General features: G+C 45.4%; 1 protein-coding gene across 1 annotated transcript in view; it reads left to right on the plus strand.

Moving 5' to 3' along the window:
- The window catches only part of LOC122813722, a gene marked incomplete at both ends in the record, with an annotated part of 144,985 nt that overhangs the window by 24,135 nt on the left and 93,394 nt on the right, over positions 1–27,456 (plus strand). The window contains 1 exon segment of the mRNA XM_044086192.1: positions 24,774–24,814. Coding sequence (XP_043942127.1) covers positions 24,774–24,814 — 41 coding nt within the window.

Consider the following 27,456-nt stretch of genomic DNA (forward strand, 5'->3'; position numbering starts at 1 on the left):
GGCCCTCATGGCAGTACCTCCATTTCTCATTTTCCATCAGGACAGAGTCTCTTTAAGAACCAATCCTTCATTCATGCCAAAAGTGATATCCAGAGATCTGAAGTAGGAGATTCATTTGTCTGCAACCTGTGGGTTATGGATCCGATATCGGATCTGAACCGGCATGGTTTTCCAGCTATGGATCCAAGCTCTCAGCTCCTCCCCTCACCCATAATGCCCTGCTCTACCCTCATGACCTCAGATCTCGTTTGCCGCGCATGGTGACTGGATTTGTTTCTCAAGCTCTCAAGCTAAGTGGTAGTTTTATTGTTAAATTTCAGAAATTTGAAGTTTGTATTGATTTTTTGAGTGAAAGAGTAGGTTTCCCCTTTGATATTTTTTACTTTTTAGAGGTAATCTAAAAGTTTTATCCCTCCCGCTGTTGGCGAGAGTGTGTGTGTTGGGCCTGTGTGTGTATTATTTGTATAGTTACTTTAGTTTGGTAACTACTTTTTCTTTAGACTAGGATGGCAGACCAGCCCAAGTCTATATTTTCTAATGCTCGAGTGTGGCCATAAGCTTTCCCCAGCTGATGGCCACACTGTGTGTTAGATGCCTGGGGTTGAACACCTCACATCTGGATGTTCCATTTGTGCAGGGTTCAACCCCAGGGCATTGAAGGAGCGGAGGTCCAAGTTTGTTTTGGCGGGCCTTTTACCGCCGGACTCGGCTCCGACCTCCGCTCCTTCTGGAGTAACCGTGCCTACGGTTATTCCCTCTGCAGCACCCCCTCCTCCTCCTGGGACTCAACCTCCTGTTTCTGGTTCGGAGGAGAGGGATGCTAGAAGGACCGGAGGGAGAAGCACCATAAGCGGCGGGCCGAGACCTCTGTTTCGGCCCTGCCAGCCAAGCGGGCTTCTCCCCCGGCTCCGTTGTCGGCTCGGTCTCCTCCTTCTCGGCTCCGGTCTCCTGTGTGTTTTTCACCGGGACCTGAGGAGGAGGAGACCCGATCTCCGTCGAGGCTATCGAGGAGGCACTCCAGGCCTACCTCGGTAGCCTCGTCGAGATCCACGTACATCCTTTCGGATGCTGATCTGGACCGGATGATGAGAAGGTTCATCCAGGCCCAGATGCAGATGGGTGTGCTCTTGCCTTACCCCCCTCTGGGGGGGTGGAGCTCAACTCCCTTTTTCAAACCGGTTGCTCCTTCTCCGACCCGCTACCGGGCTCGGAGCAACTGGAGCCGAGCAGCCGAGCCGGGGTGGGTCAGCGCCGATAGTACTTTGTACCGGATCCGACCCTGCCCTCGAAAGTGCATCGGAACCGACCTCTCGGAGCATGGACCGGAGCCTCGGAATGGGGGGGACCAGTGCTCCTTCGGCGCCGTCTGTGTCGGAGCGCACTGTCCCTTCGGATCCGAGCGCTTCGGCGCCGGCTCCGATCCACTCTTCGATCCGAGGGGAGCGATTGTCGGATCCTTTGGTCGAGGTCGGCTCCTTCGGCGCTTGATGTAGTGGAGAGGGCCCTGTTGAGGGTCTCCGGACCCCGGCACTTGTTTCGCTCCGCCCGCTCCTCTGCACTGGGCCAGGCTTCCACCATCCGGCCCTTGGGACAGCCCGCTTCTGTGCCCCAAGTTGCTCCAATGGAACAGGTTGCGGCTTGCGGGTGTCCTCTGGCAGCCCCCAGAGGATGTCTCTCAAGCATACGTGCAAAAGGAGGCACATTGACTCCCGAGTCTCTCACGGAAGACACGGACTTGGAGGAAGGGAAGGCTCCCACGGTCACCCCCGAGGATGTCTCATTTGGAGACATCATGGAAATGCTCCGATAAGGGGGTGGTCTGCCCCCAAGTCTTCCTCGGACGAGTCCGTGTTCTTGGAGGCATTTGAAGCGGGCCCGTCTACCTCTTGGGTGTCCCCTCCTGCCGACCCCCTGGTGGACCTCAGTACCACCAGGGCGTGGAAGGAACCGGACACCGTGGAGCCAATTCCTAAGAGGCCCGATAGGATCCTTAGCCCACCATCCGACCGTGCCCATTGGAGTAAGGGGCCTCCGGTAGATGCCATGTTGACGGCGGCGGCCACCAAGAGGGAACTTGCTCAGGAGAGTCCCTCAGTCCATCCCGGGAGCAAGGAGTCTCGGATGATGGACCGCTTGGGAAGCGGATGTTTAGTTCAGCGACCTTCGGTAAGGGCTGAACTACTTGGCACATCGTTATTAGTATGCAGCGAGATCTCATTAAAGAATACGCTGCATCTCCCCAGAGTCCATGTCGGAGGAGGACAAGGTGCTGCACTCCACCCGCATGGCCACTCTTAGGTCAGTTACCAATACCTCTATGCGGCTACTCTCCCACGCCACGGAAGGCCGCTAGAGCCGCAGGGGCAGGCCTAGTCACTAGACGCCAGGCCTGGCTCCGTCCTGCGATTTTTCTGAGCCCTTCAAAGCGTCATTTGCGAACGCCTTTGATGGTTCTGCTCTCTTTGGCAAAACCGTTAAACGTTGACCCAGAGCGAGAAGGACGGGAAGACGCTGTCTGCCGTCGGAATCCGCTTCTCTGCACCCCAGAGGCCCTACTCTAGGAACCAAAAGGGTCAGAAGAAGATGTGGTTCCGGAAGTCGCAGCAGTCCCAGCCTGCTCCGGACAACCAGTCCTTCCGTGGCAGAGGAGGACAGGGAGGACGCCGCCCTAGAGGCAGAGGGGCTCCCAGAAACTTCGGGTCCAGGGAACCCTTCTCTGAACAGCCCGTGCAGCAGCCCTGAGGGGTTGCCCGGCTGCTCCACTCTGGAGGCAGTCGGGGGACGTTTTTCGGGGCACCTAGCGGCATGGGAGTCCATAACATCAGACCGCTGGGTTCTCCAAATCATATCCAGAGGATATCGCATCCCTTTTCTTCACCTCCCAAAGTTGAAGTCCCTCCCAGACGTTCCACCCGGTCAACGGGAGGCCGCTTTGGCAGAAATTGGCCATCTGCTAAAGAAAAGAGCCATCCAGCCCGTCCCCCAAGACCAGATCGGATCAGGGTTCTACTCCAGGTTCTTTTTAGTGCCAAAGAAGACGGGGGAACTAAGACCAATTCTAGACCTTTCTCTCTTGAATCTGGCAGTCCCCAAAGAAAAATTCCGAATGGTCACTCTGCAATCTATTCTCCCCCTTCTGGGAGAAAATCACTGGATGTGCTCGATAGACCTCAAAGACGCGTACTACTACATCCTGATGGACAGGCGCTCCAGGAGGTTCCTCCGCTTCTGGCTGGGAGACAGTCACTACCAGTTCCGGGTCCTTCCCTTTGGTCTCACCACAGCCCCCAGGGTGTTCACCAAAGTATTAGCAGTGGTAGCGGCCCACCTGAGGCTTCAGGGGGTGCAGGTCTTTCCCTACCTGGACGACTGGCTTCTTACCGCCCCAACAAGGCATCTACTGTTATTGGCGCGAGACTCCTTTCTCCATCTTGCTCCTTTTCTGGGCATTACAATAAATACAAAGAAATCCAACCTGGCGCCCACACAGCTCTTAGATTTTATAGGGACCAGGCTAGACACAAGGAGTTTACGAGCCTTCCTCACTGCGGACAGAGTTCAAAATCTGCAGCTCCAGGTGCGGGCCATTCTCCACTCAAGTTCTGTTCCAAGGAGTTGGTCCTGAGGGCTCTAGGGTCCATGGCGTCTGCTATAGCACTTCTCCCTCTTGCCAGGCTCAATATGCATCCTACAGTGGACTCTCTTAGTACAGTGGTCTTACCTTGCTCTCCTATGCATCATCCCATTGCGATCAGCAAGGCTTGCAAGCGGTCCCTCTTGTGGTGGCTTCACTCCCCAGTTCTCCACGAGGGCGCCCATTTTGTGCTTCTCCCCTCTCGCCACGGTGACCACGGACGCCTCCGCCTCGGGTGGGGGCATTTTATGGCCGGACCGTCCAAGGCACGTGGAACGATTCAGAGACCTTACTGCATATCAACGTTCTAGAGATGAGAGCAATGCTCTTAGCGTTGCTAGCACTTCAGGACTTTCTTCCCTTGGGAACAATTGCGATTCAATCGGACAACATGTCTGTGGTCTGGTACATCAACAAGCAAGGGGAACAAGGTCTTACCCTCTTTGTCGAGAAGCCATGAGAGTTTGGGAACGGGCAATCTCCACCAACCGCTTTCTAATAGCAACGCACATTCCGGGTCGGTCCAACATCCTAGCGGACAAGCTCAGTCGCACCATTCTGACCCCTTACAGTGGTCTCTCAATTGTCAAGTAGCGGAACGCATATTCGCACGGTGGGGAACTCCTTCATGCGATCTTTTGCCTCTCCCTCAAACACCAAGTGCGACAGTTTTTCGCTCTGATACCTCCTCCGGAGGTTCCCAAGAGACGCTCTGGTGCATGCTTGGCCACCCGGTCTTCTGTATGCTTATCCACCCTTGCCTCTGATGCTCCAAGTTCTTCAGAAAGCCTCTCGGGTGGGTTGCAGAATGATTCTCATTGCTCCATTTTGGCCTCGACAGATCTGGTTCCCCTTCCTAAGGTCTCACTCGGTGAATCCTCCTTGGATTCTAGATCCCATTCGGATCTGATATCCCATCCATCCTGCATACCTCCTCCGAATCTGGACAACCTGAAGCTGACCGCTTGGCTGCTCCAGTTCCACTCTTGATCAGGACTCCCGGTATTTCGTCACCTGTTAAGGCAATTCTGGTGGCAGCTCATAAACCGTCCACTAGGAAGGTCTACCGCAGCAAGTGGAAACGGTTTTCTTTGTGGGCGGAGCGGCAAGGCCTGAATCCCTTCACGGTACCTCTCCCTTAGTGCTTGACTTTCTAACCACTCTTTTAACGATGGTGCCAGCAGTTCCACAGTCAAAGTACAACTGGCGGCAATTTCTCATTATCACATTGGCCATGACTCTAATCCTCTTATGTCAGCCAAATTGTGTAAAATTTTCCTTAAAGGTACTTTTCTTCTCAGGCCCCCTGTAAAACAAGCGGTTTCTCCTTGGGACCTCTCTTTGGTTCTCCAGGCCTTGACCGCCCCCCCTTTCGAACCAGCGGCTATGGTGGATCTCAAGTTCTTGTCTTACAAGACAGCCTTTTTGGTAGCCATTACATCGGCCAAGAGAGTTTCAGAGCTTCAAGCATTATCAGCTAAACCTCCTTACTTGGTATTTCATCCGGACCGTGTCTACCTCAGGACCAACCAGTCCTTTCTTCCTAAAGTCGCTTCTGAAGCAAACATCAATCAGTCCATTAACCTCCCTGTTTTCTTCCCTAAATATGAAAATAAAGGTGAATATAAGCTTCACTCTTTAGATGTCCACAGGCAACTTAGATTTTATCTAAACAGGACGGCTGGTCATAGGCAATCCGACCAGTTGTTTATTTCCTTTGCAAAATTTAATTTGGGCAAGCCAATTTCTAAAGTTTCTCTCCGCTGGATTTCACAGTGCATCTTATTGGCTTATCAAGCTTCAGGAAGGCCCGTACCGGAGGGTGTTCATGCCCATTCAACCCGGTCAGTATCTACCTCGGCAGCCTTCAAGGCTAGGATTCCTCTAGATGATATTTGTGCAGCAGCCACGTGGGCTTCATCTCATACTTTTATCTCCCACTATAAGTTGGATCTTGCATCTAGGGGTAGAGCATCCTTTGGCTCCGGGCTGCTCCGGAATATCCTTCCATGATGGCCCAAGATTCAGGTAGCTGGGGACTCTGTCCCACAGGTTGCAGACAAATGAATCTCCTACTTCAGATTTAGAAGTTATGTACTCACCATAACGTTCCATCTGAGTAGGTGTATTCATTTGTCTGCAACCATCCCGCCCTCCTATCCCCCTGGCCTTTCAGTTTCCTGCATATTATCTGTTACCCTTTTCAGGGTGTTGTTGCTGTTGGCAAACTCGATCTGAGGTCATGAGGGTAGAGCAGGGCATTATGGGTGAGGGGAGGAGCTGAGAGCTTGGATCCATAGCTGGAAAACCATGCCGGTTCGGATCCGATATCGGATCCATAACCCACAGGTTGCAGACAAATGAATACACCTACTCAGATGGAACGTTATGGTGAGTACATAACTTCTAATTTCTCTAAATCAAGCAATTCACCTGCCTACTTTCTTTCCCAATCCTCAAAATAGAGGAGAAAAGCTTCTGCACACTTTGGACATACACAGACAATTGCGCTACTACTTGGACAGAACAAAGGCCAACAGAAAGTCTGACCAACTATTTGTAGCTTACGCTGCTGTAGTACAGGGAAAGGCAATTTCCAAACAAACAATTTCAAAATGGATTGGAAACTGCATCAGATTCTGCTACTCTTTCCATGGAAAAGGTGTGCCAGCCAATATCAGGCCACACTCCACCAGAGCTACAGCCACCTCCACAGCCTTTCTAAGAGGGGTGGCTACAAAGGACATTCTAGAAGCTGCTACATGGAGCTCCGTGCATACATTTTCCAAACATTACAACCTGCCTTTATATTCCAGATCCCGAGCAGGCTTTGCTTCTGCAGTCCTGCAGGGCATTTTAGCTACACCATCCTTATCTTGGATCCTACCACCCCAGCTTGGCTATGGTATTCAACCCATATGTCAGGACTGCAGTTGCATTCTTGAAGGACATAGTACAGTTTTGTACCTACCATAAATGTAGATGTCCGATAGATATGCAACTGCAGTCAGGTTTTCCCTCCCTCCTACCCCTCTGTAATCATCCTTTTTGGGTCCACTCCCCCTTATTCAAATTAGCTGGGGATCTCTGTTATGGTGTATCTGTTTATTACTGTTGTGCATGTCTGGAATTTTCTCCATTCTCTAAATTTAGCCTTCCTTGGAGGGCACCTGGCATCTGGGGCAAGAAACACTGAAGAAGATGGCGTCGGCTGATGCTTTTATACCCCAACCGCTCTGACGTCGGGGAAGAGGTGACATCAGCTGACGCCAGACCCAGACTTTGGAATCCGGCCGACCGAAGGGCTGCCTGAGGAAGGACAACCCATATGTCAGGACTGCAGTTGCATATCTATCGGCCATCTACATTTATGGTAGGTACAAAACTGTACTTTTGTTGTCTAGAGTTGGAAATTCTCAGGCCCTAATAGATGTCTGGAGTACATTTCACAGGCCCCCACACTTGCAAGACACACAGTCCTTAAATGTGTGAATCTTTCAGTTCAGCTACTTCAAATATCTTGAAAGACTGGGGAACTGGACACATTACTTGTTTATGTATTTAAAGTATTGCTGCACCAAGGCTTTAGCTACTTTTATGTGCACTCAGTCTGTTGATATAGGAAGCTAGCTGTGAAACTGTTGTAAAAATGTCATATACTTTGCTGTGATGACTGGCATAAATTTACATTAGAGCTGTTGTCAGCAATTTTTATTTTGATTGTTTGGATTTGAGTAGGTCTCCTCGACCATGGCCCAATTTTCTTTGTAAAGTCTGTTTAAGGATGAATCCCTGAAATTCAAAAGAACGAGCCAGCATGTAAGAATCGCTCGTTAACAAAAAAGTTTATTTAACAAGAATACTGCATATAATGGCAAAAAACCATTATAAAAGCAAACCGGTTTCGGCTATCATATAGCCTTTATCAATGCTGCAAGTTGAAACAATTAAAAAACTCACCACACATGAGTACCATATTTATAGTACCCATGTTAAAGGGGCATGTACCATAATTTGAAGGACACATATCATTTTAAGATACAAAAAAATTTTTGTAGAAATACAACAACACTGAGACAGACAAAATATATAATCATATAATACATAACAAAAAAATAAAGGAAAAAAAATATATAATATCCTTGCCAACATATCTCCGTTGTTGTTTCCATAAATCATTATAAATGTAACTTAATGTAATGTGAGGAAAACCTCATAATACAAATAGAAAATATCCACTAAAATGTATCCTATATTATAATATTTATTTCAATAGATCATAATAAATATGATTTAATGTTGTATAGAAAAAACCTAATGGTACATAAAAAAACATCCCCACTAATATATTTCCTGTATTAAAGTTCATGAAACAAAAATTGGTATAATCCTAAATTATAAACTATTCCAAAGTGTTTAATCCAGGTCTGAATAAACCACCCAATTTTGTGATCCACATATTTTCCATCTGATTAAGTCTCTGATGCCATCCAGCTTTAAAACCCCTGCGTAAAGTTATCCTATCTATAATTATAAACTTGAAAACTGCAGATGGATGCTCTATGGTATGTTTAAAGAGGGCATTGGCAACACGTTTATTTTTAATTGCACTTAAATGTTCCCCTATTCTAAATTTCACTGGTCTGGACGTCTGTCCAACGTAAAATGCAGAACAGGTACAGGTTGCCAAATAAACAACCCAATCCGTGCTGCAATTAGCAAAAACCTTGATCTCAAAAATTCTAGGGGTGATTTACTAGTAAATTCTCTAGTTTTATTCATTTTTTAATTGTTTCAACTTGCAGCATTGATAAAGGCTATATGATAGCCGAAACCGGTTTGCTTTTATAATGGTTTTTGCCATTATATGCAGTATTCTTGTTAAATAAACTTTTTTGTTAACGAGCGATTCTTACGTGCTGGCTCGTTCTTTTGAATTTCACTGGTTGGTTGGGGCCGTGCACGTTGTCCTGCGTGCGTGAATCTTTTGTAAGGATGAATCCCTGTCAAAAGGACATGTATAAACTTGCCCAATTAATCGTGTCTAGAGCATGCCTTCAGTCAGCTGCACAAAATTAATTCTTTGTTTACAATTGCTCTTTGGGCTCATTGGGTTTGATACCACTAGCATTTACATTTTGCCCTAAATACTGTAGCTCTGTTTCACTAAAGCAGCATTTGTCTTGGTAAGACTTTAGACCAGAACTTTTAATTGTTTACTACAACACTGTCACTTACTTTGAATCATGCATCTTTTTGTCAGAACCAAATGCCTGGATGTTATCCTTAACGCCAACACCACCATCCAGAGCCTTGAGTTATACTGACAGACTTCAGATGATGAGATTATATGAAATGGCAGCTTTTTAAACTTCACCTTCCTGCAGGAGTGATGGAGGATATCACTTTTTAACTTTTATGTATTGGTGTCTGTCAGAATCCACATGAAGCATTTAGCACAGAAAAGACTTTTGCTTTAAAAAGACTGGGCACTATGTCTTCTAATGTAGGTAACTGGAATGGACCTTTTATGTTCAGCAGCATCACTGAGCTTTTTTTTTAAATCAACTCTTGTTCAAACGTGAACACTTTAATACCGTACCTCTGAGAGCACACCACTCGGTTTGGTTACATACATCTCTACTAATGTTTCTGCATGAGTTTAAATTCTGTTTCTGCTTTGGGCAACAAAGGAAATGGCATCCACCTTCGTGTGGTCAAAGCATGTTGAAAAACATTTGGCTGTAGCTTAAGATTAACCGGTTCACAATCAAAAAAAAATCAACTTCAAAAAACATGTCTAAGTTGACTTACTTTATTCTAGCAATTAAACCCATTTTGCACACCACAGCTCTAAACAGAATGTGCTTGGACTGTCCATCCACATAAACTTAAAACTCAAATATGTGTTGCCGCGACTCCGACCACAACTGTGAATCTGCCAATGCGCTAGAGCTTGTATGCTGCACTGTGAATTTTAGTTTCTGCTTTGTGCAACTGTGGGTGCTTCAAGAAATGTTTCTGTGCTCACAATGTGTTAAACATTGACCCTTGTATCTTAAAACTCAGCTGTTTAACATATAGGAATCTTTGTTTGCTACTTTGTTTTCATATTGAATACAGTGATGACTGAACCCAAGAAGAATACTTTGTGCACATTATTTTCAATTTCATTCCCATTTTCAGAAGCAACTTCTTTCATTAGCTTTGCTTTACAAATGACAGTAAAATGTCACAGGATCTTGCATCTCTTGCCCCCATGCTGTATGCTGCTGAGACTAATTACGTTATTAAGACCTTTGACATTTACTAGGCTGTTACTTGCTCTGTTTCTTGGTTGTACACTTAGGTGGACTGGCATGATTTTTATAAAACTTGTCATTAACTTTCTGCTTTACCTCAAACACATAATTTGCCCATGTTTAGGTTAGCATTCTGGCTTTCCAGAAATTCTGCCTCTCTTTTTATATTGCTTTATCTAAGATTAGATTAATTTTAAGTTGTAATTTGTGTCACTTCATTTAGCCCAGTCAGTTCCTTCTCTTTTTTTTCCTTTCTTGTGCCATTAAACCCACAGTTTTTTGCATTTCATGCACGCACCTTGTGAAACACCACTGCATTTACATTTGTGAAAGTATATGCTCTCATATCATCTTTTTCCTTTTTGGCACAACATGTTCATTGAGTTTACTAATTACTAACTTGTATATAAATCTATGTCCCTTTGAGAGCGAGAGAGATTTGTCTTTGGTTTCTTTATCTGAATTGGTTACCACATGAAATTGTGAACCTCTGTCTCTCTAGGCAGGCCCTCAAAAGGGTTTTCAGAAGTCAAATTGCCCCTGTAGGTTAGATTTTGCTAGGATGAGAGAGAGAATTTTTTCTGGACTAAACAACATTGGATAAATCAAGGACTTTGCAAGGTAAAAAAGTTTTTCATTAGAAAAATTCAGATGTAATGTGATCCTATCCTCGCCTACATTCTCTACAGATGGGTTCGGAGCCGATCCTCGGCTCCGACTCGGCCACTATAAAATAGAACGCAGTCTCTTATTGGCTGAGTTACCTCATATCCCAGGATGCACCACTACTGCTTCCCTAGATCTCGTTTGCCGCTTCTGAAGCAAAGACGTGGTCTCGGACTTGGCTGAGCTAAGTGCCTCTGACATATTTTCTGTCAAATTTAGTGCTAAAATTTACCCAAAAGCTGTTTTAACAGCTACTTGTTGTTGTGTGACTGTGATTTAGTTTTTTTCTGAGGTAAAATTGTATTTTTTGTGGCAGTGATCCCGTCGAGTTAGAGCGGCCTTGCCCTATCCTAGGCGTTTTACTAGTCTAGGCTGTTTTGTGTAGTTTTTTTTTGTGGAAGTTTACTGTGTTTAATTAGTTAACATGTCGAAGGAACATAGACAGTCAGGTTTCAAAAAATGTTCCAAATGTAGCTATAAAATGTCCATTACGGACTACCATTCTTTGTGTTTACTGTTTGGGCCCGAAGCACCTCCAGGAATCCTGTAGCGTTTGCCACGCTTTTTCCTCTCGCGTGCTCCAAGAGAGGAAAAATAAGTTGATTTTGAAAGGGCTTATTACTCCTTCCTTTGAGGAAGCCCTATCTTCTTCTTCTTCCCCGTCGAGGAGGAAAAAATCTTCGGCTCCGACCAGCCCGTCGGATCCGGCAGCAAAAAAGTCAAGGCAGGCTTCTCCGTCGGCTCCACGGACTTCGGAGCCGAGGGCGGAACGGTGTGTCTCGATGTCTCCAGCCTCGACTCCTCTGGCTTCGGAGCCGGTCGGTCTCTTCTCGGTCGTCGAGGATGTCTGATTCGGATGTAGACGGGGTGCTTCAAAGGCTTTTTCAGTCTCCGGTCTTTCAAAAGTTGGTCTCTGCTCCAGCCCAGTCGGCTTCGGAGCCAGTTTCCCACCCTGCTATCTTGGTTCCTCCTCCAACAGCTTTGGCGCCATTGGAGTCTGTGTTGGTGGAGCCGGTGGAGGTTGTCGGGTCGGTTCCAACCCTAACTCCAACCCCGCCCTTCGGGTCGGGGTTCGGTACGTGGACCTCCTCTGTCGGCCCCGGGGGGGACACTTCGGGACCGATCCTTTCGGTTCCGAGCCTCCCTCTCGGTGCGTCGGCGGTGGGAGTTCCAACTGCTGTTGTGGCCTTGGGGGTTGAACCATCCTAGGACTCTGGGGGTCTCGCCTTCAAGGCCATGAGGAGTGCCTTGGCCAAATCCTCTCTGGCCACTTCTACCATTTCACCACCACCTTCCCTTGGCATGGAGACTGGCTCCTTTGCAATCCCCCTGTCTCACGACAGCGGAGCCCTTGGGCCTGAGGTTACCCCCATCGGGGGTTCCCTTCTTCCTGGAGGTCCATTCGGAGCGTCTTCGGAGGAACCTCCAAGGAAGAGAGTGCAAGAGGAAGCACATCGACTCCCCTAATGAGTCTCTCACCTCGGACACCGACCTCGATGATGCGAAAGGGTCCCCCAAGTCGTCCTCGGATGATGTATCCTTTGCGGACATCCTGGAGATCCTTAAGCAACGAGGCAACTGGCAGTCTAAACCCCCTTCTGCTGAGGAGTCGGTGTTCCTCAAGGCCTTCGGGGCTCAGCCCTCCGCCTCCTGGGTGTCTCCGCCCTTCGATGAGCTTCTGGATTTGATCTCTCGAAGGGCGTGGGAACACCCGGACTCTGTTGAACCGGTGCCAGCTCGCCCCAATAAATTCCTTTCGGCACCCTCTGATAAGGACTTTCTTTCCAAAGGGTGTGGCTGTAGATGCCTTGGTGGTGGCATCTGCCACCCAGCAAGATGTGGCAGAGGCTTCAACGTCAGTCCATCCATCCTCCTAATAAGAAGTCTAGGAGCATGGATCGGTACGGGAAGTGCACTCTTACTTCAGCAACCTTTACATTAAGGTCTCTGAACTACTTGACGCATTTCACGAGACTGCAGAGGGATCTGGTCAAGGAGCTTTCGGATACCCTGTCCGGTAACTTACCTGAGCAGTTGGCCCAGACGGTTAACTCCCAGTTGGCTAACCTGTCCTCGTTATCCAACTCGTCCATGAGGCTCATTTCGTATGCAGCTGAGGGAGCGAGCAGAGCGGCGGGCACAGGTGTTGCTCTACGGAGACAAGCCTGGCTACGCCTGTGTCACTTTGCGGAGGCCTTTAAGTCTTCCTTAGCCGACGCCCCCTTCGATGGGTCCTCTCTGTTTGGACCCAAGGTAAAGGACACTTTGACTCGCTGCGAACAGGAGGGTAAGACTTTAACTGCCGTAGGGGCCCGGTTTTCCACTCCCTTCAGACATTATCCCAAGGCTCGAAGAGGAGGGAAAATGTGGTTCTGTAAGTGTGAAAAGCCTTACTCGCGGCAGGAGAGCGATTCCTCTTCTAGAGGCAGAGGAGGGGGAAATTTTTCAGGGAGACGCTGTCCCAGAGGCGGCGGAGGCCCGCGCAACACTGGAGACCGCGAGTCCTTTCGTGGCTCCTCCTCCTTCCAGCATCCCTGAAGGAGTGCCCGACTGTGCAGCTCCGGAGCCAGTCGGGGGTCATTTTTCGAGGCACCTAAAGGCCTGGGAAAGTATCACTCAGGACCAATGGGTGCTCCGAATCATCGCTGGAGGTTACACCATTCCCTTCTCTCAACCCCCCCACCATCCCAAAAATGAACCCCGACTGTGCAGCTCCGGAGCCAGTCGGGGGTCATTTTTCGAGGCACCTAAAGGCCTGGGAAAGTATCACTCAGGACCAATGGGTGCTCCGAATCATCGCTGGAGGTTACACCATTCCCTTCTCTCAACCCCCCCACCATCCCAAAGAATCCCGGACCCGCCACCCAGTCAACGGGATCTGGCAGCCAGCGAAATTTCAAAGCTGTTTCAAAAAGGAGTCATCCAACCTGTCCCCGCAGATCAGGCCGGATCAGGGACGTACTCAAGATTCTTTTTGGTACCAAAAAAGACCGGGGACTTGAGGCCCATTTTGGATCTCAGCAGGTTAAACCGATCAGTGAAAAAGTCCAAATTCCGGATGGTCACCTTGCAATCCATTCTCCCGCTTTTGGAGAAGGGTGTTTGGATGTGCTCCATAGATCTCAAAGACGCCTATTATCACATTCTGATAGATCAGGCGTCAAGGAGACACTTGCGCTTCAGCCTAGGAGACAGTCATTTCCAGTTCCGTGCACTGCCCTTTGGTCTCACCACAGCCCCCAGGGTGTTCACCAAATGTTTGGCAGTGGTGACTGCTCACCTGAGAAGTCTAGGATTCCAGGTGTTTCCATACCTAGACGACTGGCTCCTAACTGCCATCTCCAGGCATCTACTCTTAAAAACTCTAGCAGCCACTATCTCCCTAGGCAACTCCTTAGGAATTACCTTCAATTGGACAAAATCTGTATTGCTGCCATCACAGTGTATTCTGTTTATTGGTGCAGAAATAGACTCAAGGCAGATGCGAGTCTATCTTCCTGCGGAAAGAATAGCAACACTGCAGTCTCAGGTTCGGGCATTACTCCTCAGACGTTGCGCTCCAGCGAGAATGGTCCTGCAGCTGTTGGGTTCCATGTCAGCCACCATTCTTCTCGTCCCCTTGGCAAGGTTGCATATGAGGATACTCCAGTGGCTCCTCTCAGTCCAGTGGTCTTATCAAGACCTTCCCCTCAGTCACCACATATTGATCACAGAGATGTGCAAACAGGATCTTCGTTGGTGGCTTCTTTCCTCCAACCTGGATCAGGGGCGACCCTTCGTTCCCCCATCCCCCTCGGCCACGTTGACTACGGACGCCTCCCAGCGAGGGTGGGGGGGGGACATTATCTGGACAGGTCTGTCCAAGGCACATGGCACTCCGACAAGAGTCTTCTCCACATCAATATCCTGGAAATGAGGGCGGTGCTTTTATCATTGCAAGCACTGCACGATCATCTCCCCCAGGGTACGATTGCCATTCAGTCCGACAACATGTCGGTAGTCTGGTACTTGAACAAGCAAGGAGGGACCAGGTCTTACCCCCTTTGCAGAGAGGCCATGAAGGTATGGGATTGGGCGATTGCTACCAAATGTTTTCTAGTGGCAACACACATTCCGGGGAGATCCATTGTGATAGCCAACAGACTGAGCAGGACTATTCTCTCCCCTCACGAATGGTCCTTGAACGACAGAGTGGTAACACAGATTTTCACGAGATGGGGAGCTCCATGTTGCGATCTTTCCGCAACTCCCCTCAACGCAAAATGCCAGCAGTTCTTCTCTCTCACCCCAGTTCCGGGGGAGATCCCCAAGGATGCTCTGGTCCAAGTTTGGACCCCCGATCTGCTATAGGCCTTTCCACCGGTTCCTCTTCTCCCCAAGGTGATTCAGAAGGCGATTCGCTTGGAAAGCAAAATGATTCTAATCGCCCCATACTGGCCTCGTCAAGTCTGGTTCCTTTTTCTTCACAAATATGCATTGGAGGGGCCCTGGTTCCTGGACCAAGTTCCGGACCTCTTGACGCATCAGTCAGGACAGCTCCATCAGTCCCTCCATTCATTGAAGCTAGCAGCTTGGCTACTCCTCTTCCGACCATAGTTAGGAGCCATTCTTTCGACCCTGAAGTCATGCACATTTTGTCCTCGGTCCACAAGACTTCTACTAATAAGATGTATAGCAGTAAATGGAAGAGGTTTGCTATTTGGGTCCAACTCCGAGGATTAGACCCGATGACAGCCTCGGTGTCAGAGGTTCTGAAGTTTTTAACTTCCCTGTTCAACCAGGGTTGTTCGGTGTCTACCATCAAAGTTCAATTGGCGGCTATTTCCAATTTTCACAAGAGCATAGAACCACCTTTAATGAGCAACAAGTTGTGCAAAGCTTTTATTAAAGGAGCTTGGCTTCTACGGCCCCCTATATCTCATCCCGCACCACCGTGGGACCTTAACATAGTGTTAGGTGCATTAACCACACCTCCCTTTGAGCCGGCAGCAACCTGTGACTAAAAATTTCTTTCTTGGAAGACTGCCCTTCTAGTTGCTATTACATCAGCCAGGTGAGTTTCAGAACTTCAAGCCTTATGTGTCAAACCACCATACCTGGTATTTCACAAGGATAGAGTATCTCTTAGACCAAACCCATCCTTTATACCAAAGGTTTGTTCTAACTTTTGTTTGCAACAATCACTGGAGTTACCGTTTTTTTTCCCTAAGTATTCACATAGAGCTGAGTATACCTTTCACAGCTTAGATGTGCACAGACAATTACGTTTCTATTTGGATAGGACACACCAAGCACGAAAATCAGAGCAACTGTTTGTGTCCTTTTCGGACAGTAAATTGGGCAAAGCTGTCACGAAAGTCACTATTGCCAAATGGATCAGAGACTGTATCAGTCATATTTATCGCATTTCAAATAAGGAGCTTACAGTTCCAGTGAAAGCTCATTCTACCAGGGCTATGGCCACTTCGGCAGCCTTTCATTCCAAGCTCTCTATTAATGACATCTGTGCGGCTGCTACGTGGTCTTCTCTACACACCTTTATTTCTCACTACAAATTGGATGTGGCATCTAGGGGTCGAGCTTCTTTCGGTTCCACGGTTCTCCGGACCGTTGTCCAGTGAGCCACCCAGGAATTAGGTGCTAGGGACGCTGTCCCATCTGTAGAGAATGTAGGTGAGAGAGGATCACATTACATCTTTTAGTTATGTACTTACCATAACTTTAGATGTATGGGATCCATCTCGCTTACATTCCAAATAACCCACCCTCCTTCCCCCTGCCTTGTAGGCCAGAAGAGACTGGACGATCCATATTCAACTGTTTCCTCTCTTGAAACACCTGGCAATGTTATAACAACAGTCTATGTATGTGTGCATGTGTGCGGACAAACAAGATCTGGGGAAGCAGTAGTGGTGCATCCTGGGATATGAGGTAACTCAGCCAATAAGAGACTGCGTTCTATTGTATAGCGGCCGAGTCGGAGCCGAGGATCGGCTCCGAACCCATCTGTAGAGAATGTAGGCGAGATGGATCCCATACATCTAAAGTTATGGTAAGTACATAACTAAAAGTTCTAGTATTCGCGATCAGCTGAGATAGTGTGGCATGGTGTTGGAGCTGCTGCAGTGTATTCAGTGTTTTTATCAGAAAAATCCTGATTCTAACACCATATCATTGATATATTAGTGCTTTTTTTTCCTGGTACATTTGTTGCTCAAGTCAGAAATGTTAAATTCCAATAAGGGTTAAAACATGTATATTTTCATAAAAATAAAGCAGCTCAGCATAAACAATATTAAAATATCAGCATCTAGTGCATAACTGACAGTAGCTTAGAAATAGCAATGCATCATAGAGTAGGTACTAAGGTGGTACCATACATTAGATTTAAAAGGGGCAATGACTGTTTTACAAGTACACACTATGGTACTGTTAGTTAACTGATTAATTTCACTTATTATAGTGATGTAGGCACAACTGTCCAAAATACAATGGGCCCAAGTGTCTATTGATATTGCCTTACAATAATACATGATTACAAAATCTTCAGGCTACTCCCTTAGGTATTGGAGCTTTCGTGATCACTGCAGGGGTGGCGTAATTTAAGAAAGGTAGCTGCGGTAGTGTTGTCTCCTCACAGTAAGATGCTGTCCGGTTCGATTGTCAGCTAGAGCGTCTTCTGCGTGGAGACATGCGTGAATGGGCGTACCTTCGTTGAAGGTTGTGCATCAGAGCTGGCAACTCAGCACATAAAAATCTACAGCCAATCATTAGCGAACTGGAGTTCCACTGTGGCGACCCCTAACTGGGAAAATCCGAAAGACACAACAACAACAAAAGGTTAGATACCATATAAAACACTAGCAAGAGGTCTAGGAATGAAGTCTTTCCTGTATCTGTAGAAGAGTTTATTTTGAATTTTTCTTCTGCTTTACTGAATTGGAATGCATTCATGTGGCAGGGACCTTGTGAAAACTGTTGTATGCCCTTTATAAGGTTCAACATCACAAAAAAATGTGCCTCCATGAGAGAATGAGCTAGCTGCTAGATGGACATCTATTACAAGTATACTTGCCTATAAAAACACCAGACACTATTTTCATGCATTACACTTCAGCAAGAAATTTATTGCATCTTGTGCTATGGACTTTTCTATTAATCCTGGCACATGATTTTTAAGGATTAGAGGAACTAAAGTTCAGTTCTTCTGGTGGCTTTCAGTACTCTATGGTATGTGTAGTGCAACATAAGAAGCAAGTCCCTTAGAAGATGTTCATCGTGTTTCACTGTTGCAGTCATGACTGAGGGGTTCTCCCTTGCCGGCAGGCAGTCCCCGGTTGGCCAGAATCTAAAAGTCTGGGTCCGGCGTCTGCTGTTCAGCCATGCTCCCTGACGTCAGAGCGCTAGGAGTACAAAGCTGACAGCCGACGCCATGTTCTCCAGTCTTTCTTGCCGTGCGGTGATAGCAGTTTGCATTTGCTGGTCGGCTGACTCCTGACAATTTTTGCTAAATGTACTTCAGTCCGAAGACTTTCTTCTCCTACTCAAAGCCAAGTACCCTGTTGGGGAAACTTTTGTCTTGCTCCAGTCCGATGTCAGAAAAAGTTAATAATTGTATTTCATGTGGGAAGCAAATACCTCATAAGGATTTTCATTCTTACTGTATTCCTTGCTTAGGCCCTGACCACGACGTAGCTAGTTGTCGGTTTTGTGCTAGATTCAATCAACGTACGATTAAATGAAGGTACAATTTTGCATTTCATTACTTCGGTAGGTGCTTTAATTACAAAATGTTGTGGGATTTGGTTACGGCTACCAGAGTTCACAGATGACGCAAGGATAAAGACAGGCCTCCGAGGTCCAAATCGGACGATATTGTACAAGCAGAGCCAGCTTCAGGTTCGGCCGTCGTCAGTGAGGCGCTTTTGCAGCCCCTGTCGTCGGCCATTTCGATACCAATGGCCGAAACGGACTCCCACGAGGAGCCATCTAGGCCTTTGAAAATTTCTGTTGCAGGACCTTCGGACAATGCTCCTTCGGATGGGTCCGGAGCCGCTGTGCAGGTACCGGCTTCCGAAGGAGTTTTCAGGTCTACTCAGCTTCTAATAAAGGCAAAGTGAAAGACAAAGGCAAAGACTCCTTCCAAATCAGACTACAGCTCAGGCCTCTTCTGATCCGGCACCCAAGTTTCAGAAACAGTTACTTAAGATGGCGGACGACTTACGTACTATGATTAGGAGTTCACATCACCCTCCAGATAAAAGGCCAAGGCAGGAAATGTATTATGACTCCTCTGATCAGGCTTCTGTTTCTTCAGTTTCTTCTGACCAGGAATATTCTTTCCCCCCTTATGAGGATTCTGATGCTGAGGAATCCATTCCTTCAGCTTCTCCCCCTGAGGATTTCTCTTTTGGGGAAACTTTACATGAAATGAGGGAACATTTTCACTGGGAAGGACAGGTGTACTCGGAATCTAAGAAAAGGCTTAGGGATTTTCTTCTTCTTCCCCAACATAGACCCCTGGCTATCCCTCCTGTTTTGGATATTGTGGATGATGCTTTTTCGGAGGCTAACTTAACTCCGAACTCTTTTCCTCCAGCTCCTGTTAAGCCAGACAGATGTAGGGTTCCTGATTCCCACCAGTTTTTATACAAGAATCCTACTGCTGATCCTGAAACCATTTCTCAGGGTCCTAAGGGGGTTAAGGCCGCTACTGCTAAAAACCCCATTCCCACTGAGAAGGATTCCAGATCTTTAGAAAGATGGGGCAAAAAAGTGTACACTTCTGCTACTTTATCTATTAGGGCTTTAAACTGTCAATTTCATATGCTGAAATACCAGCAATTTCTTCTGTCTGTTTTGAAACAAAAGCTAACTTCGATTTCTGCCTGTGCAGATGATAAGGAATTACATGATTTAATGCATGCCACTGAACAAGTTGGGAAGCATGGTTTACACTGTGGATTTGATGCCTTGGAGGCTTCTTGTAGGGCTGCTGCCTCTGGTACAGTCATTAGAAGGCATGCTTGGTTAAAGGAACAAAACTTGCCAGATCAAGTAAAAGCTAAGTATTGGATGCTCCTATTGAGCATAATGTTTTGTTTGGACCTAAGGCTGAAGAGGTGATAAAGAAGATGGAGGACAAGGCAAAATCCATGCAAACGGTTAAAGATTTCTTACAAGTACAGCCACCCAGATTTAGTAGGAATTGGCCTTCAAAAAACTGATCCTTTCCCAATTCAGACAGGCCTCAGAGGGGTAGATACAGACGCTCCCGAGGAAGGCCTCAAACGCAAGCCCCTTGTAGACCAAGACAGTGGACTGCTTCCACCCCTAGGGGAGGAGAGGACAGGTCGCAAGCTCATAGAAAACAGGCTCAATGACTCCCTGTGTTGGGCTGCAGGAACTTCTTGCCTGGAAGCCCCACTCGGAGGAAAACCTTCTCTTTTTCATCTAAATTGGACTCATATAACCCAAGACAAGTGGGTTCTGGATGTGGTTTCAAGAGGTTACAAGTTCCATTTTCATACCCTACCAAGACCAAGCGGATGGCCGGATCTTCCAAAACATCAATGGTTAGAGGCCTTAAACCAGGTGGAAGCTCTCTTGGCTATGAAAGCCATAGAACTGGTTCCACTTTCAGAGATGGGACAAAGTTTTTACTCAAGGCTCTTTCTAGTCCCCAGAAAGCAAAATTCATGGAGACCCATTCTGGATCTGTCAGTCTTGAACACTTTTCTCGAGATACCAAAATTCAAGATGCTTACTCTTCAGCAGCTACTTCCAATTCTGACCAAAAATGAATGGATGGTAACTTTGGATTTAAAGGAGACATATTTACACATTCCCATCAGGCAGGAATGCAGAAAATACCTCAGGTTCAGGGCCGGATCGAGGCACTATCAATTCTCTGAGCTGCCCTTTGGATTGTCTACTGCGCCCTTGGTCTTCACCAAATGCCTGGCTCCAGTAGTAGCTTATTGCAGACTCAAGGGAATTCAAATTTACCCTTATCTGGACTATTGTCTAATTCAGGCAGACAGCAAGGATGTCTTACTCCAGCATCTAGAATTTGCTCAGAACCTTCTCAAGTTCCTGGGATTCTCTGTAAACATAAAAAAGTCAAATTTGACACCCTCACAACAGATTACTTTTCTGGGTGCTCTTCTAAACACCACAACCCAGATGGCATTTCTGACATCCGAAAAGCAATTACAGCTGGCTTCAACTTTCAAAACCTTGGCAACTTTAACTCAGTTTTCTGCAAGGAAATTCCTGCAGGCTTTGGGTTACATGGCCTCCTGCATCCTTCTCGTACCATATGCAAGACTACATATGAGGAAAATTCAGTGGTACCTAAAAAGTGTATGGTCTCAGCATTGCCACAGTTTAGACATACAGATCACCATCCTGCCTTGTCTCCAAAAGGAATTCCTTTGGTGGTCCAAGGCATGTACTCTAAACATAGGAAAACCCTTCAGTCTGCCTCCAGCCACTCAGATACTAACCACGGACGCTTCAGATTATGCATGGGGAGCCCATTTTCTGGGCAACTGTCTGCAGGGCCTTTGGACAAAGGATCAGAAGCTCCTGCATATCAATTTAAAGGAAATGTTAGCCATACAGAACACTCTATTGGCTTTCAGGAATCTTCTACAACCAGGACAGCTACTGATACGGACAGACAACACCACAGTTATGTGGTACATAAAGCAAGGGGGATCTCATTCCTATCCCCTTTGCAGACTAGCCATGAATCTATGGAACACAGCTCTAGCTTGCAAACTGGACCTTCAAGCTCAGTTTCTACCAGGGAAGCAAAACTTCCTGGCAGACAGTCTGAGCAGAAATCTGTCGGATCCACACGAATGGATGCTGGACACCGAAATATTCAGGATGATTACAGCAGTCTGGGGATGTCCTCACATAGACCTCTTTGCATCCCACCTCAATCATCAACTACAGATTTTTTGCACCAGGACTTTCCACGAACTAGCTTGGAAAGTGGATGTTCTATCATTCAGTTGGAGAAATCTCTCGGGGTATGCCTTCCCGCCTCTACCTCTTCTTCCACGGGTGTTATTAAAGATTAAACAGGACAAGCCCAGGATGATAATTTTGCTGGCCCCAAATTGGCCTCGACAATTTTGGTACCCAACTCTGAAAAACCTTTGTCTGGAGCCCCCTTGGGTATTACCACAGACACCGAACCTTCTGTCCCAGCACCAGGGTCAGGTTCTACACTCCCATGTCAAAACTCTCAGCCTGGCGGCCTGGTTAATCCAGGGTCTTTGATTCATTCTCTCCTACCCAAGCAAGGTTATGGATGTCATTTTAGAAGCCAGACGTCCTAGCACTAGAAAATCTTATGCAGGAAAATGGAAAAGATTTTGCTCCTGGATGCAGGCTCAGGATTCAGATCCTCTTATTCCTAACATTCCTCTGATTTTACTTTACCTGACAGACCTCTTACATAAGGGGGTCTCTTTCTCTTCCATAAAGATCCATGCTTCTGCTATTTCTGCTCATTATAATACAGACCCTCCTATCTTTTCCCATCAACTCATGAGACAGTTTCTCAGAGGAGCTAAGAACTTAAGGCCCCCTAGATCTCCTCCCATTCCTGCTTGGGATCTCAACTATGTTTTGGAAAAACTCACCTTGTCTCCTTTTGAGCCTGCTGCCACTTCTGACATCAAGTTTTTATCTTGGAAGACAGCCATTCTCTTAGCTCTGACCTCTGCCAGGAGAGTCTCGGAGTTGCAAGCTCTCATGGCTGTGGAACCTTATATTATTTTTTCATCAAGACAGGGTGTCTTTAAGGATTAATCCTACTTTCATGCCTAAGGTGGTTTCCAAAGTGGCTTTAAATCAAACTATTCACTTGCCAACTTTTTTTCCCAGTCCTCAAAATAAGGGGGAAAGGATCTTGCATTCCTTGGATGTACACAGATAACTACGTTTTTACCTGGACAGAACCAAGGACATCAGGAAATCGGAGCAATTGTTTGTTTCTTATGCTTCAAGTTCCCAAGGTAAAGCCATTTCAAAACAGACCATTTCTAAATGGATTGCTCATGGAATCAGATTTTGTTATTCACACCATGAAAAGCAAATCCCAGGGAGTATAAGGACTCACTCTACCAGAGCTGCTGCCACTTCAGCTGCCTTCCTCAGGGGAGTTCCTACCAAAGACATTATGGAAGCTGCAACTTGGAGTTCAGTGCATACTTTTTCCAAGCACTACAATCTACCTCTCTACTCTAAGTCTAGGGCAAGCTTTGCTTCTGCTGTCTTGCAGGGCCTTTTAGCCGCCCCCTCTTCTTTATGACCACCTCCCTTTTATTCTGCTTTGGGATTCAACCCTACAGTCATGACTGCAACAGTGAAACACGATGAATATAGTACAGTTGTGTACACTTACCATAAATGTAGATGTTCGAGTGTCTTCACTGTTGCAGTCTGGGTTTCCCTCCCTCCTGTCCCTTCTTATTTTTTCTTTTGTGTGGTTCCCTTCTTCACCCTTCTTTTGAGGTGTATTTGCAAAGGGTATGGGATCTTACTCATTTTGGAGCACCTGACATCTGGGGCAAGAAAAACTGGAGAACATGGCGTCGGCTGTCAGCTTTGTACTCCTGGCGCTCTGACATCAGGGAGCATAGCTGAACAGCCGACGCCGGACCCAGACTTTGGAATTCTGGCTGACCGGGGACTGCCTGCCGGCAGGGGAGAACCCCACAGTCATGACTGCAACATGGAAGACACTCGAACATCTACATTTATGGTAAGTGTACACAACTGTACTTTTCATTTTTATCAGCAAGTAAGCTTTGCCTGGGGTTGTCTTTGCCTCTGTTGATTTAATGTATTCGTATGGGTCCCAGTGGATGGTTAATGTTTGGTATTTGTTTGGGGTTTCATGTGTGCATGGGATAGTTACAATTTCTTAACTTGCTGTCAAGAGTTTGAAAATTTGTCTTTCACGTTTAGTCAATTGACCCAAGTGATTGAGAGACCTTTTAGAAGCATTGGCTTGCAGTTGTGATTTCTGTCTCCAAGTTAAGTGCAGTTTTATAGGAGTTTAGTTTATGTATATTTATTCATCTTTGGCTTAGATTTCCTTTGTTGTAAGGAAGGGGATAGAGTATAATTTTATTTAATGTACACTTTAATTTTTTTGAATAATTTGGCTCTCTATTCTAAGTGCAAGACCAGCTTTTAAGTCCCAACACTTAAAAAAAAAAATAAAACTAAATTAATAAAATCAATAATCAAACAAGAAATAGTAGAGTCTGAAAGTAAGTCCTGCAACTTTGAAACATTTTTTGCAGTAAGTAAAGTCCCCTTGCACTACTTGATTTGGGGTGGTGCTGTAGCCTGGCTCCTCTGCTTTGTATACATACTGACACTGATATTACTGTACCTCTGGGTAAGGGGGATGCTCTGAGATGCTGCAGTTTGAGTTGGTATATACTCCCTTGTTCAAACTGTAATTTCCACTATGCCAAAGATCATGCTTATAGCTAATGGAGTTTTTATGAGATGCCATTTTATTTATTCTGTGTTGGTATAAACAAGTTTCTGCTCTGTTTGGGGAATGTAAGATTTTTACAGTTGGGGGGGGGGGGTGGTGGCAGTAATTTCGTAACTTTAAAGTATGTTTAAAATATTTGTTCTATGACATTCTTATTTTAATTTTTTTATACACATTTTCATAAGGTTTAGCAGAAGTTCAAGTGGGACATTTTTTTTATTTAGTAAGTTCATTTTATAAACTTCAAAGGCTATCTTTAAAGGTTGCACTTAAATGTGGGATTGCTGTTCTCTTGTATATTACTGGGTGGCAGATACTCTATTGCTGCTGCTGTACATAGCTTGGTTTTCTGGTTCATCTTCCATTTGGAATACTGTGTTTGAGGTCCTCATGTCTCCCTGTGTATCTGTATGTTTTTTTCAGTAATATTTAGTGTTTTGTCTCGTATCTAAAGATCACCATTAGGCAAATTTTCTCTATTCCTAAATTGCCAAGACACTTGCAGTGTAATGTCTGATTTGCCCCCCCCAAATGTCTTGAGTACTATAAATGTGGTTATCAGAATGAATGAAAAATGTTTTAATTGATTCTGACTGCAGTATAAAACTAATAACATATCAATTTCCATTGTTTTAAGCAGAGAAGAAGAGATGACAAAGAAGAAAATGGAACAGAAAGGTATAATAAGCCTATATATGTACTAAATTTGTAAATCTAAAACATCCTTGAACAAAATTTACAAGACTGGTCTGTCCTTCAGTAATCCATAGTTTTAAACTGATTTAATGCAAATAAGATGGGATATTTAATGTGCTAAACCTGTCACAAAAAAGCAGCCTAATGTATAGGGGTTTCCTCACTTTTTACTTTAGTGACTATATCTTCATTCCATTGTAGATGTTATGAATCTTCAGGACACAGGTTGTTAACCTCATTTTGTATCTGTCAAATCAGTTAGCTGTTGACACACTGATGTGGTTTAATGTTGCTGCCGGACTGTACTTGGTTCTGTAGTCCATGTCCCAGACAAATGTCTTCTGTGAAGATTGTGTATATTCCTTTGTCCATATGGAATTTTGCTGGGTGCTAAGGTTTTGTCACCTGTTCCCACTTATCATATTGGTGCGTCTTGAAATTGCTGTGCGCATGTCTCCTATAATAAGATATCCTATCCAAGTTTAGTTTCTTTGCCTTGTACTCCATTAGTGCTGGTGTCATTTGATATTAGGATAGTCTGTGGCACCCTGTGACTCTGAAACCGAACTGGGCACTGGAGAATGCATGAATGTTTTTTGATGAAACCACTGGAGGGATTTGATGGCCTCTAACATGTTTTGTTGTGCATTGTGCTTAAATGTGCTTTTCAACTGCAGTTTTAGCTTGTCGCATAAATGAGGTGCTTCATTTTGAGTAAACCATTCCTTTTGCATGTTGAATGCCAACCCATCAAATTTATTTGACAACTGGCTAAGAATATATTCAGCGTCTGATAAACTTTAGTTGAAAAAGCGTGTGCAGTTTGAAATTTTGAGGAACATTTCAGCTGTCACTATAATGCAGTTTCAAATTGGGACAGCCATCTGCATATTACAGTAGAGTTGAATTTTACTGTTAAGTTGATTTCTGGATGTTGCTTTTGTTTGGCTTACCAGCTCCATGATCACAGCAACTCAAAGAAGGAGAAAATCTCTCAAAAGAACTCAATCATTGTCAGCATATAATTAATACTGACAGTGATATCCCATGGAAAACTCATAGGTTCATAGGTTGGTACTAGGCTATCAGCCCTAGGGCCTATATAAGCCTAGCCATAACAATTCCCTGGCTATTTCTTCCCACATTATTTACTTTCCTGGACCCCTGTCTAGCAGGGCGACTGACGTGATCCCTGGGGTGAATTTCCTTTCTCCCATCCAAACGTCAAGGTTCCTCTTGAAGAGGTCCAAAGAGGCACTCAGCTTGACATGTATGGGCAATCTATTCCAGAGTCTGGGGAGTCTCTGGGTCAGGAACCTATCCCTCCAGCATGTTTTGTTTATTGTGATGACAAGGTTTAGATCCCTGGAGAGTGTAGCTCTGAGGGATTGGGATTTCTTTAAGTGTAGCATGTCCAACAGCTCTGGGTTTGACATGGCCTTGTATGTTAAGCAGAGATCGCCTCTGAGTAGACGATATGCGACAGAGTATAGCTGGAGTTTTTTAAGGCGGTCAGTGTAGGGCATCTGCTTTAGGCCTGTGATTCTTTTAGTGAAATTGTTCTTCTGTGCTTTTTTTTCTCTCTCTTTAGACGCCAAGGGATTTAATCTGGCTTATCTGTACAGGAACCATTTAGAATACGTTCTTAAGTATGTTAATAATTTTATTTATCTAATTTCCCTGAAAATTAATTCCTCCAGAAATGTGTGCTTTGAGCTTCATCACTGTGCTATATTAAGTGTTGAGCTGCGACCTAAAAGTCCAGAACTGTAGTCTTTTCAGCAAGATGTTCTTAATGCTATTAAAGCTCTTTCCATTGAAGTAAGAAATGCTATTCTTTGTGTTTTCTCCTTTGGCGTATACTTTGTTTTCTGTAATTGAATGTTATTGTGTCTTCTTTTTTTTAAACTGAGCCTCTGTACTCAACGGTTAATTTCATCATAAAGAACCCTTTTCATGCCTTTAACTTTTATCTCATTATGTGCAGAATGATGTTTTGGTGTTAACTATTCTTAATCCTGTGTTATTTCACTGAATAATGGTTTTATGTAAACCATAAAATCTTACTTGCCTGTAATTTGTTCTACTACCTTCTTGTAGGCTGTCTGAAGGTGCATTTTTGTGAATGTACATTTTTCTACAAGAAAGCAAACTACCTCTGCAATTTGTTCTTGTCCTGATTGTTCTAATGTGTTTTAATCTGCAGCTTATGGTTATGGTCAGAATGATTAGCGATGATTAGCACTTTGTCAGTCATGTGTACTACACTGTATATTGGAAGAGTTGGTGACCAGAGTGCCTTTCTGTGTGAACTTTATGTTCTGCAATTTCCACATATTTTAGTTGCATAAAGTTACTTCCATTTTTGAAGATGACTGTTCTAAAGTCCATGATCAAACAGTGGATGGATCCATGCATGATATTCAGATATTTATGATAACTTGTTTCATTGACTGTCATTTTAATGTACTTGTCTAAGTAGGAAGTGTTATTTCAACTGGCATATTGCATTGTTTTGCCATAAGGCTTCAGACTTAAGGTATAGCGTCACAAGAATTGTCTGAACTTTGACAATGTTTATAAAATTATAAGAGAATTATCTTTGGATGCAATTTTCTTGCAAA

The sequence above is a fragment of the Protopterus annectens genome, chromosome 1.part1, assembly GCF_019279795.1.
Source record: "Protopterus annectens isolate FY-2018-M chromosome 1.part1, PAN1.0, whole genome shotgun sequence".
Taxonomy (NCBI): Eukaryota; Metazoa; Chordata; order Ceratodontiformes; family Protopteridae; genus Protopterus; species Protopterus annectens.